Source organism: Grampus griseus, assembly GCF_964374135.1.
Source record: "Grampus griseus genome assembly, chromosome: 6".
Classification (NCBI taxonomy): Eukaryota; Metazoa; Chordata; class Mammalia; order Artiodactyla; family Delphinidae; genus Grampus; species Grampus griseus.
In genome coordinates, this window is record NC_139000.1 from 50,751,495 (window position 1) to 50,773,110 (window position 21,616).

At 38.4% G+C, this 21,616-nt stretch overlaps 2 protein-coding genes across 6 annotated transcripts in view; both read right to left on the reverse strand.

The window, feature by feature from the left end:
• Positions 1-567: 567 nt before the first annotated feature.
• On the reverse strand, positions 568-1,956 carry LOC309824054 (forkhead box protein D4-like 1; the record flags this gene model as incomplete). Its single annotated transcript, XM_082656797.1, has 1 exon — positions 568-1,956. The coding sequence occupies one exon, from the start codon at positions 1,954-1,956 to the stop codon at positions 568-570; it is 1,389 nt and encodes a 462-aa protein (XP_082512923.1).
• A 6,552-nt stretch (positions 1,957-8,508) lies between these two features.
• LOC309823557 (zinc-regulated GTPase metalloprotein activator 1A) overlaps positions 8,509-21,616 on the reverse strand; it is a 53,160-nt gene continuing 40,052 nt past the window's right edge. For 4 of the 5 annotated variants that reach the window (XM_082655929.1, XM_082655930.1, XM_082655931.1 and 1 more), the window contains exons 11-15: positions 20,778-20,829; positions 13,464-13,532; positions 13,296-13,361; positions 11,055-11,184; positions 8,509-10,522 (exon numbers count right to left, since the gene is read on the reverse strand). In XM_082655929.1, the coding sequence (XP_082512055.1) occupies positions 10,452-10,522; positions 11,055-11,184; positions 13,296-13,361; positions 13,464-13,532; positions 20,778-20,829 (388 nt within the window). In that variant the 3' untranslated portion in view covers positions 8,509-10,451. The remainder of the gene's footprint in view (positions 10,523-11,054; positions 11,185-13,295; positions 13,362-13,463; positions 13,533-20,777; positions 20,830-21,616) is intronic. The other variant, XM_082655928.1, reaches the window with a different exon arrangement.

Below are 21,616 nucleotides of genomic sequence, written 5' to 3' on the forward strand. Positions count from 1 at the left end.
AAGATGGCACATCAGACATACAGATCAGAAATAAATCCTCTGAAATTAAAATTCTACTCATTTTACACATTGATTTCAGGAAGACAAAAAGGGCACAAGGATTCTGCGCTGGATTTGGGAATAATACTTGCAGTTCCTAGGGAATGAAGATGGGGGAAACGTTGTGCATTGGACGATTTATTTTCTTTGTTTTTCTTTTAATAACAGAACAAAATGCCCCACTCACGTTCATAGTTCCTCTGGAAATGTGCAAATCGGAAAAGCCTTGGAAGTCACGACTGGAGGCTGGAAAAGAAATGTTCGACGCTGACGCCATCGAACATTTACGTTCAGGTTGTCTTAAGGGAACAATAACCACTTTTCCTTTGTAAGTATTTCGCTGCGAACCGAAATTAGTGGTTGCTCCGCTGTAGGATGCAGGTACATACACACTCTTGGTCCCGGCTGTGGAAGGTGGAGTGCGACAGGGCAGGCGGCGAGGAGATCGTGACCCCGGGTGGCTCCGCCCTCCAGGTTGGCTCCCTGTCCGCCCCAAGGAGTCGGGTCCAGGGCAGGTGTGGGTGCTATTCAAAAGGCCGGTGAGGTCCCCTCTCCGCCCGAAAGGGCGACCAGCGACGTCAGTCTAGAGCCCTCTACTCCAGGCTGACACCCCAGGAGCGCCGCTGTGGCGGACAGGTGCCGGCCCAGCAGAGCGCCCTTGCTGGGAGCGCAGCCGCTGGCAGAGTCCTGCTGCTGCTGCTGCTGCTGCTGCTGCTGCTGCTGCTGCTGCTGCTGCTGCTGCTGCTGCTGCAAAATCGTCCGGGCAGCGGATGCGGCGGCGGCGGAGACGTGGAGCAAGGGGGCAGCGGCCTGAGGATGCAACAGGCACGACGGGCGCTGCAGCAGGTGGCGGTAACCCCACGGGGTCGGGGGCAGACTCTGAGCGGCGCCTGTACCAGCTCCCCGGACCCCTTGCAGGATACTCTCGATGCTGAAGGAGGTGCATCCGCCTGCCGGCCGCGACGCCGGCCCCTTGCCCTCCTCCCAAGGCTGGGAGCCTAGCGTGGGCTGCAGCGCCGGAAGGGCGCTGGGGGTCACCAGATCCGCGCCTTGCGCTTTCCTGGGCGCCTCAGCGTAGGCCGGGGCAGAGAGCAGCAGGTAGCGGAGGGGATGAGGATGCAGCAGCGCGCACGGGCGGCTCCCGGGAGTGGAGGCGGGATAGGCCCCCGGGACAGGCTGCGGCGGGGCCGGGGGCCCGAGCAGCATGCCCGGGTAGGGGGCATGCAAGGTGGCGGGCGCAGCGGGCAGGGGGAAGGGGTGGTGCAGGTGGGCTCCCGGAGGCGGGTGGTGGCGCTTGAAGCGCTTCCTGCGCCGAAGGAAGCTGCCGTTGTCGAACATGTCCTGGGAGGCGGGGTCCAGGCTCCAGTAGTTGCCCTTGCCAGGGTGTCCCGGCTCCCGGGGGATTTTGACGAAGCAGTCGTTGAGCGAGAGGTTGTGGCGGATGCTGTTTTGCCAGGCGGGGAACTTGCGACGGTAGTAAGGGAAGCGGCCACTGATGAAGGCGCAGATGCCGCTGAGCGTGAGGCGCTTGTGTGGGCTCTGCAGAATGGCCATGGTGATCAGCGCGATGTATGAGTAGGGGGGCTTCGCCGGCTGCGAAGAGGCCGCCGTAGACCCCATCGGTGCCCCGAACTTGGGGCCAAACTCGGAGGAGTCGCTTGGGCCGCCGCCGCCGCTCTCGGTGCACTCTCCGGGAAGCGCACCCGCGCCCGCGCCCCGCCGCGCCTTCTGCGGCTCCGGCTGGTGCAGCGGCTCTAGGAGCCGCTGGCTTCCCTCGGGTTCCTCGTCTTCCTCTTCCTCCTCCTCTTCTTCATCTTCCTCCTCTCCCAGGATATCGATCGCACCGTCTTCCCTATCGGAGCCCCGGAGGCTGCGCGGAGGTGTGGAGCGAAGGCGCTCCGCTCTTGGCAAGTTCATGAAGGAGCAGGTCTTGCAGATGCCGGAGAGGTGGCGGCCGCTCACCTGGCTCTGGGTGGGCTGGGCTGGAAGCCTGTGTTAAGAGTGTTCCAAGAAGCAGAGACGCTCGAGGTTACCCTTTTAGGTGGTGTTCTTTTTCTTCTGCCGATTTCTCCTTTCCTACACCATCCGGCAAAGATGCACTTTGCCTTTTATTGAGGCTTCTTCTGAGTCCTTGTGTGGTGGACTCCCCCGTCCCCCTTTATACCCTTTCTTGCCCTACCTCAGAGCGCTCTTCCTTCCTCCCGACGCCGTCCACCGATGAGGGTCCTTTGAGCATTACCCGACGCGGCAAGAGCCTTCAGCTGGCCCCCTCCTTAGCCAGCAAGGAAGGTGCTTCACTCCTCAGGCTCAGCCAGCCAATTGCGCCAGGAGTTGCATAGGCTCTGTTAACGCACTTTGAAAACCGCGCAGTTGAAAAAGGGGGTAGGAAAATATGTACCCGACAATCTAAGGCCACCTCCATATTCAGGCCTCTCTCCTGAAGGATAAAAATAGGAGGTGGGAGAGGGCACTAAAATATACACGGTGTTTGGCTGTAAAAGAATGTGTAACAGTAAATATGTTTTTGTGTTTCGTAGCTGGTTAGTTACCCACTTTCACTGGCGGATTGTGTCCTCCACTCAGAATGAGGAGCTGAAATATTTTTAATGTTCTTACTACATTCCGGAGCTCAGAGTGGAGTGTGAGAGGGTGTGGCCTCGTCCCTCCTACCGGACACCTCAGCTTCCCAAAATGCTTTCCCTGACCCAAGTTTTCAGAAAAAACTGAAATGTCCTGTCATGAGGTTGTGGAAGTTCAGGGTGGAGGGAAAGAAAGCAGGAGGGCTAGAGAGAAGTCCCCGTCCAGCAGTGATTCTCAACTTCTTTGAACATTTAACCTCAGTATGAAGTAAATTTTACACCACGATCTTGCATAGACTTATATAACTAAAATGAGTTTCATAAAACAAGTGATCAGATATTCTTTCATTTCTTTTTTAATGGCCATGACCAACTAAACTGATTTTGCTGCATACCAACCAGTACAAACCCAGTTTGAAATATCCTTTTCACAAAAATGGCCCAACAACTCCAAAGTATACACCCAGTCTGAGACTCCGTCTCTTTCCCTCTCTCCCTTCTTCCTTCTTAAAAAAAAAAGCCAACATTAAGCACTTTTTACTATAATAAAAAATTCTAATCTTGAAACTTATAGGAGGCAAAAAAGGGCTGCAGTTTCAGTGTCTTAAACTAATTCACCAGGTCATCATTCCTTTCTCACACTAGAGAACAAGATGACAGAGACGCTCTGTTTAAGTCACTTGACATCCTTGGAAGTAACATGATTTTTAGATTGGCTTCAGTTAAATTAGTTCAGAGAATAAAGTAGCAGTGCAGTGCAATATCATTTAATGTGTGTTATATCACCAGGTATCCTATGGTAAAATACTAACAGTATATACTCATAATTTAATACCTACTTGTGAAAAGAATTTGAGGTGGCATCTAATAAAAATTCAGCATAAAAATATTGTATTATGCCATTGATTGTTACATAGTAAATCTTCTATTAGAGTTTGTAAAATGACAACAAATTTTCAGTGAGAAATCAGAAGCCAGCTAATATAACAAAAAATAGCTTAAAGGAGTTAGTTTCTTCAGGATAAAATTTTGAAAACAGCTTTCTTACAAGTCTTTTTAAAGTCTTATCCTCTATTTCTGAGGTGTTTACCCTCTAAGGCTTCTCAGTTGTATGTAGTTTGTTGAAGTAGAACAAATAACAGAAGTTTTCGAGCCTAACAGATTTGTGTTTGAATCCCAAATTAACCAATTACTACTTGTGTGATCTATTAAACTAAGCTTCAGGAGGGCTGGGACAGGTGTCTTATTCAGCCTTAGATTCCCAGATGCCTCCCGCTCAACCCCCTGTAGGTAAGGCACATTTCTTCCATCAGCATAGGAATCCGATTACCTGGGAAAGGGAGCATTGTTAGTTTTCCTACAGTCAACTTCTATGGGGATTTGGGTTATTTAAAAATGAAAGGAGAAAAGTAAGGGCACTAAAAAAAAAAAAAAAAAGGCAAAACCACCCCCAATGATGGAAGTATGTCAAAGAGGGCCCTGGGAGACAAGAACGAGCTGCCAATGGCCAAAGCTGGGGCAATTAGAGCATCAAAATATAGTATTAGATTATTAACCAAAGCATAAAATATTCATGTGTCTATACTGATAAAAAGTAGATAACTGAGTAAATTAATACATGGGGGAAAGAGGCAAATCTCCCTTGCAGAAAACTTCCAAATACATTATGTAGATATTCCACCCGCTAGGAGGTAGAGCATAACCCCCCAGTCTCTCACTGTGGGCAATGCACAAGGACTTCCTTCCAAAGAGAACCATATGAAGTGGGGGCAGGGGGAATAAGTTACCGTGGAGAAACCTGACAAAGGTTTCAGCCAGGTGTCAGGTAATCAATGTCAACATCAACAGTCATAAATCAGGTTGATAGTATGTACCCTTGATATGAGGTGATAAAAATGGGAGACATGACTACCCATGTAGTCATGGTGGGGGGGGTGGAGGAGGGTGGATGGATATGGGAATTCCCTTCTACTATCTGCTCTGCTTCATTTTTCTGTAAATGTAAAACTGTTCTGAAAATTCTATTTTATCAAAAAATTAAATGGGAGAAAAAGGGCCTAGTAGCCAAAAAGTAGAAACTCAAATGTCTATCAACTGAGTAGATGAACAAAATGTGGTAGATAAATAGAATTTTATTCAGCAATAAAAAGAAACAAAATGCTGATACATGCAACAACATGGATGAACCTTGAAAACATTATGGTAGGTGAAAGGAGTCCCAACAGGCAAATCCAGAGACAGAAAGTAGACAAGTAGCTGCTGGGGAACAGGGGCAGGGGGAAATGGGGATTAACTGCTAATGGATACAGAGTTTGAGAGCTATGAAAATGTTCTGGAATTACTGATAGATAGTGGTACTGGTTGCCACTACCTGTGGATATACTAAAGCCATGAATTGTATTTTAAGGGTAAATTTTTTTGCTAATTATATGTAAATAATATTAATATACAAAATATATCAATGTAAAAATAAATAGCTGTATCAAGGAAAACTAAGTTGAGTTCTTTGGAGATACTCCATTATGGCAAGTAATTCCTTAAGGAAAAAAAAAGGGTGGGGGGACTCTTTCTGTCCCACCTGATTAATTCTTTAATGTTGTGTTACTTTTTGCTCATGAAACACTAAAACATTTAACATGGGGTCCGGTGCATAGTGGGCACTCAATAATATTTGGAGATTACTTCTTTCCTAACACTGAATAGGTTTTTTTTTCCTGAACAAATCTATCAGGGGGTCATAAATGCCATCCGTCCCACTTTGAAAAACCAACCTCTCTAAACTACTGTACAGTAAAGAGGATGTCTGATCTCTCTCCATTTCGCTCTGAAAGTTAAAGGCAATTCAGTTATCAACCAAGTTGATTCTAACTTTAAATAAGTTGATTCTAATATTAAGACTAATTCTGAGAAAAAAGTCTAGTTCTTCTTTCTCATCAAAGTAGGGCAAGTTGCTAGACATTCAAAGACAGAATTCACTTCTTTCAGTATCACCTCCACAATGTATGGCATTTCTAGAACTGGGAAAGTCCTTTCAAAGAAATCTTAAAATATAATTTTCCACCTACATTACTAATCCAAAGGAGACATTTATTCAATTTGTAGCAAGCAACCAAGCCCACAAATGTTTAAAAGCCTTTTAGCTTTATTTTGTTAATTCCCTTCAAACTTCATAATCTATTAGGAATTAGAGACCCTTTCAATCCCTGGCCTTCCCTCACCCCCTGGGCTGACCCTTCCCACAGCTATCTTACACTCAGTACTAATGTTCTTGCCCCTTTCACTAAAAGCTGGAAAAGCCTAGGAAAGAATCATGTAAGAAGCTGTGCAGAAGCTTGAATGTATTATCAAGTCTTGCTGGAAAAGGAGAATTTACATTTACTGAAACTCTATAGTCAGAGTACTTTAAATTTAATCCCTGAGAGATTTGCACCTGAACTTTATGAATAAGGAAGCAAAGGTTTAGAGAGACTTAGTAATTTATCCTATATATTACTCAGTAAACTATAAACTTATGAACTATGGCTAAACCCTGATTATCATCATTACCATAATCATAATACCCTGAAAATTTTCTATGGTTAGCAGAATAATGGCCCATGTTATTTATTTGTTAGTGATTTCCATTATAAAAATAAAATCTTCTCTCGAGGATATCTATTGGAGGTTCCAAACCCCTCTGAAGTACAGGTTAAACTGGTAATGTCTCTGATCACTGAAAAATACTTCATTTTGGGAAAAATAAGAACGAAGAACAGGGCAATGCATATTTAAAAGAACTTATAAATAACATAAAAATACAGTAAAAAATAATCTAAATTAAAACAGTGAGATGCCATTCCATCCAGAATGGCAAAGGTTAAAATGTGTTAGCTAGGGCTTCCCTGGTGGCGCAGTGGTTGAGAGTCTGCCTGCCCATGCAGGGGACATGGGTTCGTGCCCCGGTCCGGGAAGATCCCACATGCCACGGAGCGGCTAGGCCCATGAGCCATGGCCACTGAGCCTGAGCGTCCGGAGCCTGTGCTCTGCAACGGGAGAGGCCACAACAGTGAGAGGCCCGCGTACCGCAAAAAAAAAAAAAAAAAAAATGTGTTAGCTAGGTTTGGAAAAAAGGGTACTTTCATACACTCCTGTTTTACGGCAAGAAGGTACAGCCATTTGGGAAGGCAATTTATCAGTATCTGTTAAGAACTTTAAATGTGCATATCCTGGAAGCCAGTGATTCCACCCTTACATATCTCTTCCAGAGAAACATTCTCATATAAAAACAAAGAGGCGCACATAATGATGTTCACTGCAGCACTGTCTGCAATTTCAAAAACAGGAACAACTAGTTCATCTGCCACGGTGATCACAACCACATCACTTGTCCAGCTCAAAGCCCTTCAGCCACTTCCCAGGGCTTTCAGAATAAACCAAATATTTTGCTCTGTCCTGTAAGCAAAAAGCCCGGCCCTAGCTCACAACTCCAATCCCACCTCCTACCCTGGCTTTCGAACCTTCCACCACACTTGCCTTCTTCCTGGTCTTCCAGCACACTATACGGGTTCCCACCTAAAGGCCCTCTCCACTGCTTGCTCCCTCTGTGTAGAATCTTCTCCCTGACTTTGCATCAATGACTCCTTTTAACTCTGTTCTCAACTTAAAACCCACCTCTGGCAACCTGGATGAACCTTGAGGTTCATTACGCTAAGTGAAATAAGTTAGAGAAAGACAAATACTGTAGGATTTCACTCATCTGTGGAATATAAAAAACAAACTAACAAAACAAATAAATGAGCAAAACAAAACAAAACACATGGATACAGAGAGCAGAGCAATGGTTACCAGAGGGGAAGGGGAAGGAAACTAAACTGTATGGAGAAGGATGGAAACTAAATTTTTGGTGGTGAGCACACTGTAGTGTATACAGAAGTAAAAATATAATGTTGTACACATGAAACTTATATAATGTTAAAAGCTAACGTCACCTCAATAAGAAAGTTTTTTAAAAAATGACAATTTTCACCAAATTGTACTATAGATTGAATTCAATTCAGTTAAAATCTTAGCAGCCTTTTTGAAGAAACTGACATGTAAATGATAAAATTTATATTGAAAACAAAAATACCTAAAATAGCTGTAACAACTCTGAAAAAGATAAACAAGATTGGAATATTTACACTACCTAATTTCAAAACTTACTCTAAGGCTAAAGTTATCAGGACAGTGTGGTAGTGCCATAAGGACAGATGAATGAAAATAATGTCCATGAAAACATACACACACACACACACACACACACACACACACACACACACACACGCCACGTGATTTTCAGCAAAGGTGCAAAAAGCTCATTCAAAGGGCAAAAGAGTTTTCAAGACATAACGATGGAACAATTAACTTGAAATGGATCATGATGCTAAATGTTAAGAGCTAAAATTATTAAGTTCCTAAAAGAAAACATAGGAAAGATCTTTGTGACATTGGGATTATCAAAAAGTTCTAAAACAGCCCCAACCCACCAAAAACAAAAAAGCCACTTCTCCTCAGAAAGGCTTTTCATGCCCACTCATTCTAAACTCAGTTTTGATTTTTATCAGCCTTCTTCAGGCACCTCGTATTTTCTCACTTATTTATATCCCTCCATTAGAATGTAAGCAATACAAACCTGGCTTTTAACCATCATGTGCAGTTTCAGCCCCAGCACTAATACTGGGCAAACTTGGAAGCTCTCAATGAATGTTTTTTTAAAGAAATGTATTCTATGCTATACTATGAATTTCTGTCCAGCAGTTAAAGACATATTTATATGCATTGTCATGGAAAGATCTAAGATTAATAGTTTTTTTTAAAGAGCAAACTGCATTATAATATGTAAAGAATGATTTTTTATTTAAAACACACATTATAAAAATCTTTCCTTGAGGATATTTATGGCAAGTTTGTAAGTTTCCCAAAGAAATTCCTTAAATGATAGCTTTATTATTGGAAAATAATTCACTTTGGGAAACAATGTAAACCATAATGTGTGCATAAGTGAAAAGAAACATCTAAAAGGATAGACATTAAACTGACAACACTGCTTACCCAGAAGTGACAGTGACTGAAGGAGAAAGGTCAGGAGAGACTGACTTCATCTGTAATGCTTGTGTTTTACAACACAAATGTAGTCATGCAATACTTTTGTAAAGAAAAATATTTAAAGATTAATATATTATAAAGAAAAAAACCAAATATTTATCAGTTTAAAACAGATTTTTAAGAGTTTAGATTAATATTACTTCAAACATGTCTCCCACAACAGTACCATTAATTATAAGCCCTTTCTCATGGCCTAGAACAGATGAATCTAAATACTTATTATTTGCCAATGAACATTATGAAGTATTATCATGACTACATTAATTATAAAACAAATTGAAATTGTTAGGAAGGAGAAAACATTTATCTATGCTCTGTTGTGGGCCAAGAGCTGAGCTGGGTGTATTACAAACCTATTTAACCCTCACAACAAGCTTGAATGTTTGATATTATCACTGTCCACTTTAAAGTAAGAAAACTAATCTCAGAGAAATACTTTGCCCAAGATTATACAGCCAAGAAGCAGCAGAGCTGGAATTAAAGCCCTAGAATTAAAGATCTGACTCAAAAATCAGCTGACTTTCTATCAGGCAATTGGCTGCCACAAAATAAGCGTATTCTCTCAACCACAAGTTAAGAGAATAGATTCAGGAGGCAAATGGATGAACATAGAGAAGTTATATCAAAAAGGTACAGAACACAGGGGACGGGAGATAGATAATCTAATCAATTAGCCTGCCTCCAACTACTGGAACCATTCAAGATACATAGATGTAATTTTGACTTAAAGTTCTGAAAAAATATTCCAAAAGCCATTCTGACAGCCTTCTGATATTTAACAACCATTAACTCTTCTTTAAATTCCATTTAATGCCTTTCTCTTACAATCTGAATATAGTTAAGCTGACCTGGCCTTTAGCAGGAAGAAGAGAAAAGTAATCCATTGTATACTTACACGCCTACCATTTATATAAAGATTGTTAAATTATCAAAAGTTAAATGCATTTACATCTGAAGTTTTATACCTTGTCACTTTTTAGTTTATATTGAAAAATAAATAAGTTTAAAAAAAAAAGATGAATTTAATACCAGTAGTAAAATCTACTTTAAAACTAAAATCTACTCTAAAATTGAAAGCTCTACAATTGAAATCTTTGAAATATATTACAAAGTGAATGGCTGAAGTTCCATTACACTGACTACCAGTAAGGCTTAGAATCTAAGAATGAGAGAAAGTTTCAGTTAATTTCTTTGATTTAGGTTTCTTCCACTTATAAGTCTCTACCACTGTAAACGCTTTATTTCCTTTAATAAAAATGGTGACATTGTTTTTAAAAATTTTTGTTATTAACAATAAAATTACATCCACGCAATCAGCTGAAGTTCTAAGGGAAAATGACAATGTTGAAGTAAGTTTTCCCATTATTATTATTATAACTTCCATGAGTGAGAAATGCAGCATATGTAAACTCCAAAGCCAATTCTGCAAGATATGTTTATGAATCATCTGTCCACAAAAAAAAGTCAGAGGACAGTGTATTTTATTGTATGAATATCAAATGTTTTATAATACTGATTTACTATGTTGTATGTATTCTATAAAATAAATACTATTTTAAAGTTTACACTGGAATTCGTAAGAGAAGTAATGCAAAGAATAGATGCTTGAAATACATCCAATAGGAAACTTATTCCCAATTTTATCATCCAATCCTTTTGGTGATGCTTCTAGTCTTATGGACAAACTTGATCTTCTTTGAAATGTGTTGTTCATTGATTTTCTGTTTCAGTCACAGTAGCTATAAATAGTTGTTTAAGAATATCCTTATCTAAATTCCTGCCTGCAAACAGAACAAAACATGGTATGAGTATATGATGCTTACTAAAATGACACAGTTTACCTATCAAGTCCAGATCATTAAATGCTTCATGATCTTCAGAAATTTATAAAAACAACAGTAATTAATGATTCCTTCCTTAACTTTCTAATTAAGTCCCTTAGAACCAAGTTGGCATTTGGATTAATCACTTTTCTAAAATTATTTGAAGAAGAGTAAAAGGCTTAACAAGTTCTTATGATGTTATCTCATAATTAAGACAAATACATTAACCACAAGCTTATTCAGATTTACAAAAGAGGTTCAGATTGGTTAGTACTGCTTACGTAGCACATTATATCCCTTTCTCTCTCTCTCTCTCTCTCTCTCTCTCTTTTGCTTTAGAAATTTAACTGTTTATAAGGATAAAGAATCTGAAAAAAATAGATATATATGTATGTATAACTAAATCACTTTGCTGTACACCTGAAAATAACACAACATTGTAAATCAACTATACTTCAATTTAAAAAAAAGTTAACTGTTTGTCACTTACCAATAAAGACCAATCGATTTGTTCTCTCACTGTCGTCTTCCCAGCTCACTGGTGTCTCCTCCAGATCATACAGCTCATGGACGCCCTGGACAATCACTTGTTGTGGTTTGTCTTTGATCGACACCAGCCCCTGCTCAGAGGAGAATGAGCAATCAGCCACAGTTTGAATTTAAAAGCAGAAATCGAGCATCAATGTTAATGGATTAATTACTCCCATTTCTTTTTAAAATACAAACTCATAAAGGAGATGCTGTTAAAATTACTTAATTCCAGTTATTTGTGCATTAAAGTGTTTCCTAAATCCTCCAATTTTTAAAAAAGGCTTCTGCACACATTTTTTTAAAAAACAATCCCCATTTCTAATGCTAAAATTAATATATGTAATTAGGATGTTTATTCAGTGTTACCACAATGAAAACTGAAACAACCAAATGATAAAACATGTTATATCTCAAATTCTACCAATTATTCTACTTTTAAGGATTTTATACTTGTTTCACAGTTTTAGTGGGAAAATTTGAGAAGTTAAAGGATTTTGGTGATAATCTGTTTTTGAATGGGTTGTAATAAATGGAGTAGATAATGATGAAATAAAGGTAAAGAAAAACTATTATATTTATCTGAATAAAATTCATTTAACATTGCTTTGCAGAAATGAGGAACAAATTATCTGATGAACTGGCCTAGGGGATGAAATAATTTCTCTGAAATAATGTTTGTTATACATATTTATTATAAAAATAATATATATATTGAAAAATAGTAAGAGACAAACCACTGTCATTCCCACCACATAATTTTTGATGTATTCATGTATTTGGGGTACATGTTCTTCCAGTTTTCTTTTCTTGTGCAGAGTTTTGTTTTCTGCTTTTCAAATCTGAGTTTTAACATGTAACAACAAACTCCATGGAGAGAATTACCTAAGCATCAATTTTATACTTGTATAAAGACTTTGAAGTTGTCAGCTGTTATTAGAGTTAACAGTTTAAACATGTTGATTATTTTCAGACTAGTATAATACTTTGTAACAGCAAAGAGAAGGAGGTCTATGAAGGGAAAGGCTGTGGTGCCTCAGATGTCCCAGCGTTGCTGTGATGAGAGGAAGGCCAAAAGAAGAACCAAGGAGGACAGCTGCAGAACAACTGTCATACACGAAGGACAAAATCCAGACTGGGATGGTGCAAGATGAGCCACTGAACTCTATACAGAGGTCTCGTTGCTGCATTAGTATAAACGCCCAAATGGTTGCTTTTTTAGGTAACCACCCCCCATTCAGTACTAGGGGATAAAAGCAGTTACAGAATGAAATATGATCTTCCAATTAGGATCACAGAATGTAGATGGGGACACAGTCATAAAGAAGCAGCAGGATCTGGCTTAGTTCCTCTGCGGGGGAACGACTGGGGAATAGAATCAGCTGTGCTGCTCTGCAGCACCAATCCCAGGTGGAACCAGCACAGGGAGTGAGGAAATCTAAACCAAAATAGTTTCCCGGTCACTCTAGTGGCCCTAGGAAGTCGGCTGCTAGCCAGAGAATCTAGCTACTAACAGTAATGATAATAAACAGTAATAATAAAACCTTATGCACACTTCTGGAAACACAGGAGTAGACACTCAAATGACTGTTGATTCATTAAGCACACAGCCTAGAACCCACTGCTCCCTGGAAAAAACACCTTTTGTAACATAATACCCAAATATCAAGTAATATGAAGGGATTTCCAAACAGAGCAAGAATTCTTCTAGTCCTCTGTAACACTGTCTCACAGTATAACAAATGTTTAGTGTCTGCTAAATTCATCAAGAAACATAAGGTTCAGCTGCGGCAAGATTTCTAATATTACTCCTCTGTTAATGAAGCTCTCTTAGAAAAATCAACACAAGAAAACTTTCCGTTTTCTCTGACTAACCAAGCTGTGTGCCAAGGGGAGGAGAGTTTTAACAAGTCAAGCTCATTAGCTAGATAACCGCTCTGAGCACCTGGCAGTAGAGAGCAGGGGGTAACGTTTCAAAGCACACAGGTTGTTTTAGCTGCAACACTCAATGAAGCTGTGCAAATAAATCATGCTTTATGCAATGACTTCCAAAGCTTCTTTTCAGAAATGGAAATAAGGAAAAACAGACAAAGGTTATTTGGACTAAAACTAGTCCTTGTGTTTAAGACTAAATATGGTTTTGTGTAACAGCAAAGAAAGGGACTTTGTCCAAAAGTATAAAGCTGTAAGCTATGTACTGCACCTTTAGTCGTATGACCTCCATGCAGTCGTCATCCCTGTTTCTCACATTCTTTTCCCACAGAAGATTCTGTATCAAGTGACATATTTTAATAAGATCAACCACTGCTCATAGCAACAACTACATAGCAAAACAACTGATAAATCATTAATCAGTTAAAATTGCATTCACCTGAATATAGACATTTAGACTTTCTTCCTTTGCATTTCCTGGTACTTCGAATGTAACTGTAATAATACTCTGTAAATCAAGAGATAGTCAATAATGATTTTTTTATAGTAATGTCAAAATATTTTTTTAAATCACAAGTTTTAAGATGAAAAGTAAGGAAACATTCATGGGCATCTGTGTTGCCTTAACAACTATATTAGGTATATCTTTTTCACTATATTTGCTGATTTTTGGTATCAGCAACTCCATGTTCTATATTCTGCAGAGTTAGTCAATGGCTTAGTATTTACACAGAGAAACTCTTATGAAAGGATACTCATTGTTTAATTCATTCTTTACAAGAGTCTCAGCGCTAAGAGAGAGGGTAATATAGAGAGCGTATCAACTATGTACTGGACGAGGTACTTTTGCCTGGGTCACTTTATTTCATCTTTTCATTTACTCATGACAGCAATCCTGTGGATTAAAGAGAACTATTTCCATTTTATAAATTGGGGAAGATGAGGCTTAGAAAAAATAAACTACAAAATGCAAACATTTTCTGGGAAAAATAAATATAAGTTAAAAGATTCAGTTTCTCTCTGACCAAACACGTACCAAGGGAAGAAGAGTTCCTAGAGAATGATAATATAATGTCATCTTTGGTTTTAGAAGGTTGACATCAACATTTATAGAATGTTAACTCTGAGATTTATTTTTCCTCCTGAGCTTGATAAACCTCTCACTGTCCACTCTAAGGAATCAGAAGCTTAAGATTTCCTCTAGCTGAGCACATAATTAAAATCCAAACCTCCGTTTGCCACAGTAACCCAAAATTTCAAAATTAATGATAAAAATACACAAGGGCTAAGCATAACACAATAAAAGCACAAACACCACCTTGGATAATAACATGCTGAAACCAAGCTTTAAAACAGGCAGGACGAACACACTAATGCACAGCTTTGCATAACTGTCCAGAACCACATATCTTAACAAATAATACTTAAAACTCCATACCAAAATGTATAGCAAGTCATATAGCATATCAAAATATACAGCAAAAGGTTGCCAAATGAAACATAATTTGTCAGTTTCAAAAGACAGTAGTAATTCAACTTTCAAAAATGCTTAAAATGTATTTTATTCAAGTTGGATAACTTGGCTTTTAACGTTGGGAATGTCTCATTATAGGACTCAATATTGTCTTATTCTTAGCTTAAAGAATTTTGTATCAGGAATGATTTTTGCTTTTGGCAAGTTAGAGATATGACAATATCTCTAAGGGGTACAATTAACTGCAATGTGAAATTTTAAAAATGGTTTTAAAAATTAAGACAATGCATCCTGGGGCTCAAGGAGGGAGAGATACTTTTAGAACTAGATGTTTTTCTGTACCAATAAACTCTTCTCATATTAGACAAACCCTAAAGAAGACGAAACCCATAAATGCCCAGTGCAGAAGATAAGGGTCACAATGCATAGTTCACAACTGGCTCTACTAATAAGTATACATAGAATTCCACCTGGGTTTTCTCATCTACCGTACCACCTTCCAAACCCAGGTCCTCTTTATCAGGATGGCCAAGAAAACCATGAAAAATAGAGAAATGCATTAAACATCACTCAGTGATAAAACTGTAATGACATACATAATATGTCCTAGGTATTACCCATTTCAGACTTCTTTTTGAACCTAAAAAATGTTTATTTTGAACCTAAAATTAACTCTCCTTTCCCCAGACACAGAAAGAAGCAGAAACCTGAGGCAATAATTCAGAAAACTGAAGCAAAATAAGGTACTGCCCCTAAAATAAAATTTAGGAATAACTCCCAAATTTTTGTAGTTTGGTGTGTTTTTTCTTTAACCTACCAGGTTATTTCCCTCAGTTTTCTACTCTTTTACAAACAATACCTAATATGCAATAATTTCTATATATTTTTTCATCTGGAAAACTAAGCCCACTAACATGCTTGAACACAAAACCTCTGTCACCACACTCCACTCCTCTGCTCCTCTTTCCCTGTATCACCTCTGCTGTGATATCCTGCCATCAGGTACATAGCTAAATATTTGGTGTTTTCATCCAAATCAGTTTACCTTCTAAATTTCCCTATTTCTAGGTTCCTCTTGTCTATCTAGGCTTGTTTCCCACCACTTCTCTCTCTCCTTACTGCTCACCATCAGTTACTTAGGCTATTCATGCAAGCCTACCTGTGCTCGTTTTATACCATTTCCATTCTCACTGTAACCAGCATGGATCAGGCCCTAATCACAGGGTATCTGGACTTCTGCAATATCTTCCTGCTTGGTCTCCTGACTCCACACTCCAATCCAGCTCACCGGACACTGTCCAATAGCAGAGCATGAGTTCTCTTTGTCTGGCAAATCAAAGCCTAATACCTTAGGTCAGGATTCCAATACCAAGCATTCACCAGGACTTCTGCACTAGAACACTGCTCTTCTAGAGCACTGTCACTTTCCCACTTTTAAAGATCTGGATTGCTCTTTCCCTTATTTCTTCCAGTCTAAAAAAACACAAAAAACAAAAAACCTCCTAGTTTAAGGCTACTTTTTAGTGTATAAATCAGAATAGCAGTTACATCTTTGGAAGAAGAAGGGTTACCACTGGGAAGGGACACAAGGGAACTCTCTTAACAGTTTTGGAAATCTTTATCTTGATCTGAGAATTACAGAGATATGTGTTCATGTGTACATATGGACAGCTATATAGGCACAAATGTAAGTAAAGATACATTGACTTGTACTCTAAAACCCTGTATGCTTTATGTTAAAAAAAAAAAAGAAAAATGAAAAAACTATCTTTCATGAAGCTTCAGATCCACTAAACCAAATGAGACTGTTCATGCTTCTGAAACCCATAGTCCTTGATCTGCAATATTATATTATACTCTGCCCTATGTTTATATATCTAAAGCAGGAAAGTGCATCAGAATCTCCTGCAGAGCTTTTTTTAAAAAAATAGACATGCCCTATTTACTGGTAAAATAACTTAATGTCTGGGATTTGCTTTAATACATACCAGGAAAGGTGATGGGTATTTGCAGGTTCATTATACTATTCCACTTTTATTTATGCTTGAAATTTTCCATTAAAAATTTTTTTAAAACACTCCAGCAAAAGAAATGTTAGGAAGATGGATAAAATAAAATCGGCAAAATGGTAAAAGCCATTGCAACTGGGTCATCTGCACAGGGGATTGATTCATTTTAATATTCTCTCTACTTTTGTATATCTTTGAAAATTTCCATAATAAAATGTTAAAAATATACATACACATTAATTTGCACATACCCAAGGTCTACTCCTGGAGATGTGAGAGATGGGGACCACTGAATGTCCAATATTTTTTAAAAGCCTACAAGTGATTCTGACCTACATCCCCATTTGAGAATCACAGCTTTTCATTCTTCACTGAGCACCCACCATATACCACATCCTGTGCTAAGCAATAAGGAATGTATATATTTAGGAATTTATAGACTACCATAAGGGAAAAGCACTTCAACCCAAACTACAAGACATTATAAATGCCACGACAGGGGTACATTCAAGATACTGTGGGTATAGATAATGGCCATGATAAAGGTTCTTGAAGGTAAATACTACATATTCTTCATCTTCTACTCCTATGACTCCTAGTATGATGTCCTTCACCTAGAAGAATGTGATGTGCTTCAACTTCTTCTTTATGACTAATACTGAGTATCATAAAGAATTTTTCTAAAAATTCTACCTCTAGGGACTTGTAACTTCTCATTCACTCATTTGAAAGATAAGTAAGATATACTGTGCTCACAGATTAGAAGAATTAATATTGTTAAAATGTCCATACCACCCAAAGCAATCTACAGATTCAATGCAATCCCTATCAAAATACCCTTGGCATTTTTTTTACAAAACTAGAACAAATGATCCTAAAATTTGTATAGAACCAGAAAAGACCCAAAAAGCCAAAGCAATCTTGAGAAAAAACAAAGAGGGAGGTATCACATGCCTTGATTTCAAACTATATTATAAAGCTATAGAAATCTAAACAGTATGGTACTGGCACATAAACAGACACACAGATCATTGAAATAGGATACAGAGCCCAGAAATAAACCCACACTCATATGGTCAATTAATCTATGACAAAGGAGGCAAGAATATACAATGAGGAAAAGACAGTCTCTTCAGTAAATGGTACTAGGAAAACAGGACAGCTACATGGAAAAGAATGAAACTAGACCACTTTCTTAAACCGTATAAAAAATAAACTTGAAATGGATTAAAGACTTAAATGTAAGAACTGAAACCAAAAAACTCCTAGAAGAAAACAGAAGCACTACACTCTTTGACATAGGTCTTAGCAATATTTTCTTGGATCTGTTTCCTCAGATAAGAGCAACTAAAGCAAAAATAAACTACTGTGACTACATCAAACCAAAAAGCTTTTGCACAGCAAATGAAACCATCAGTAAAATGAAAAGGCAACCTACTGAATGGGAGAAGATATTTGCAACTGATTTGTCTAATACATGATTAATATCCAAAATATACAAAGAAATAACACAATTCAGTATCACAAAAAACCCAAACAATCTGATTAAAAAATGGGCAGAAGATATGAACATTTTTCCAAGACATACAGATGGCCAACAGACACATGAAAAGATGCTCAATATCACTAAGCATCAGGGAAAAGCAAATCAACCACAATGAGATATGACCTCACACCTGTCAAAATGGCTATTCTCAAAAAGACAACAAATAATAAGTGTTGGTGGAGATGTAGAGAAAAGGGAACTCTCATGCACTGTTGGTAGGAATGAAAATTGGTACTGCCACTATGGAAAACAATAATGAAGCTTCCTCAAAAAATTAAAAATAGGACTACCATACAATCCAACAATTCCACTTCTGGGTATTTATACAAAGAAAATGAAAACACTAAATTGAAAATATATATGCCCCCCAATATTCATTGAAGCATTATGTATTTACAATAGCCAAGATATGGAAACAACCTAAGTGTTCACCGACTGATGAATGCATAAAGAAGATGTGGTATATGTGTTGTGTGTGTGTGTGTGTGTGTGTGTGTGTGTGTGTGTGTGTGTGTATGTATACACACAATGGATTATTACTCAGCCATAAAAAGACTAAAATCTTGCCATTTGTGACAGTATGGATGGGCCTAGAAGTATTATGCTAAGTAAAATAAATCACACAAAGAAAGACAAATATCTTATGATTTCACTTATATGTAGAAACTAAAAAGCACAACAAACAAGCATACATAGCAAAACAGAAACAGACTCATAGATAACAGAGAACAAACTGGTAGTTGCCAAAGGGAAGGGGCAGGGGAATAGGCAAAACAGGTGAAGGAGACTAAGAGATACAAAGTTCCAAACTGTAAAATAAATAAGTCACAGGGATGTAATGTACAGCAGAGGGAATATAGTCAATAATACTGAAGTAACTTTGTATGGTGACAGATGGTAACTAGACTTACATGGTGATCATTTCGTAATGTATAAAAATACTGAATCATTACGTTGTATACCTGAAACTAGTAATATCTTATTCTGTAATAACACTGTAGGTCAATTACACTTCAATAAAATAGATAAATGAAGATGAATATTCTATTAAAAGTTTTGCAGAGAAAAATGCCACAAACATGGTAGTATAGTTTCCATAAATATGAGCCAAAATGAAGACAAATGAGCAAGTATGCTATTATCTTGGCCCTATTACAATTAATGACTCAAAAAATAAGTAACAGTCTCAAGATAAAGGAGAGAATGCCAGGCACACTGCTCACTCATATGCCCCTTTTTCACCGTTTTAAGAAGTTACCCTTTTTTTTTTCCTTCGATTCCATATATATGTGTTAGCATACGGTATTTGTTTTCCTCTTTCTTCTTTTTTTTTTGCGGTACGCGGGCCTCTCACTGTTGTGGCCTCTCCCATTGCGGAGCACAGGCTCCGGACGGACAGGCTCAGCGGCCATGGCTCACGGGACTAGCCGCTCCACAGCATGTGGGATATTCCCAGACTGGGGCACGAACCCGTGTCCCCTGCATCGGCAGGCGGACTCTCAACCACTGCGCCACCAGGGAAGCCCTGTTTTCCTCTTTCTGACTTACTTCACTCTGTATGACAGACTCTAGGTCCATCCACCTCACTACAAATAACTCAATTTCGTTTCTTTTTATGGCTGAGTAATATTCCACTGTATATATGTGCCACAACTTCTTTATCCATTCATCTGTTGATGGACACTTAGGTTGCTTCCATGTCCTGGCTATTGTAAATAGAGCTGCAATGAACATTTTGGTACATGACTCTTTTTGAATTATGGTTTTCTCAGGGTATATGCCCAGTAGTGGAATTGCTGGGTTGTGAAGAACCTAGGGGTAAGACGGGAATAAAGACACAGACCTACTAGAGCATGGACTTGAGGATATGGGGAGGGGGAAGGGTAAGCTGTGACAAAGTGAGAGAGTGGCATGGACATATATACACTACCAAACGTAAAACAGATAGCTAGTGGGAAGGAGCTGCATAGCACAGGGAGATCAGCTAGGTGGTTTGTGACCACCTAGAGGGGTGGGATAGGGAGTGTGGGAGGGAGGGAGACGCAAGAGGGAAGAGATATGGGAACATATGTATAACTGATTCACTTTGTTATAAAGCAGAAACTAACACACTATTGTAAAGCAATTATACTCCAACAAAGATGTTAAAAAAAAAAAGTTACACTTAAGCTCCACCATCCACAACTTGCTTAAAAGAAAGATGGTTACAGTGAAAATATACTTTCTTTGTTCCCAGCATCTGCAATATCTACCTCAGGAATTATAGTTTTAGAGCATGAAAAACACCTTAAGGAGTTCAAATTTACAGTGCTACCTGAAGGTGAAATCAAAGTCAATTTTTATTTAAATTAGCCACGGATGCCCGTACTAGACTTTTCCTTAATCAGTTAGTTAAATATAGTTAAAAATAGGCTGCATAAAGAACCCCCAGGCTGCTTTTATATAGTAATTCCCTTCAGAAGAACTAATCAAAATATGTTGACTGACCTGTGGAATGGAGAAGCTAAAAAGCATGATTTTCTAAGATTCTAAATAACTCTGGTTTGATGAACTCCTATTACGTATTAAGAAACTAGATTAGATGACCTCAAAAGCATTTAAATTCTGAAAACTGTCAAAATAGTTCAAAAATGCTTTATAAAAAAGAATTCTATTAAAACAATCCTAAACAGAACAATTTAGTTAAAGAGATACTTTAAAAACATTTTTTAAAGATTTTTTTACCTGATCAAGGTGAGGTTGTGTTGTTGGCACACTCTGAAGTTTTCTCTGCAAACTAAGAATAACTGATTATAAATTCAGAGCTCAATACACTTCTGGTTTAACCTTATATATTACTGAGAGATACAAAGCTAAACAAGGGAGAGACTTTCCACAACTGAATCTATTACACAGCTCTAATTTTACATGCTGTTTACATATTCTAATAGACAAACACTGGCAGACTGTTTAAAAACTTTTCTTAAAAATGTATATACATTTACATACATATATATACACATAATAGAGATAAAAACTAACCTTTAGCAACACTATTTGGTGTGGTTAAATATGTTAAATAAATTTCTTTTTTATTTCCAAAAGATCTAATACAGGCCTAGGAAAATATATATAAGCATTTTACAATTGCTCAAAATTTCATCAACTCTCCACATGCTTCCTCAGATGAAAATAATGCTGAACCTAAAGAAAATTAGAAGGGTAAATTTTTCCTTTATCAATGTTTTCCCTTGAATATACCTACTTAAAAAAAAAAAAAAAAAAAAAAACAGTATCCGTAAATGTAAGCCTTCTATACAGTCAGTTACCAGTAGTTGAGAGAAAACAAAAGGTCAGAATCCTAAAAATGCATTGTTCTGATATGGAAAAAGCAAAAGATCAATATGCCATAGATTATAACTATAACAACTGCAGCATACCTTTAGAGCCTGATGGGGGTAGGTCGGGAGGAGGAAAAGGACTTAAAACCTTGCAGATGTTTTGCCTTGAAGAACAGTGAGGGGTAAATTAGTAACAGCAAGTTTAGGAAAGAGAAAAGGCTTGTAGGAACTGTTGGAGGGAAT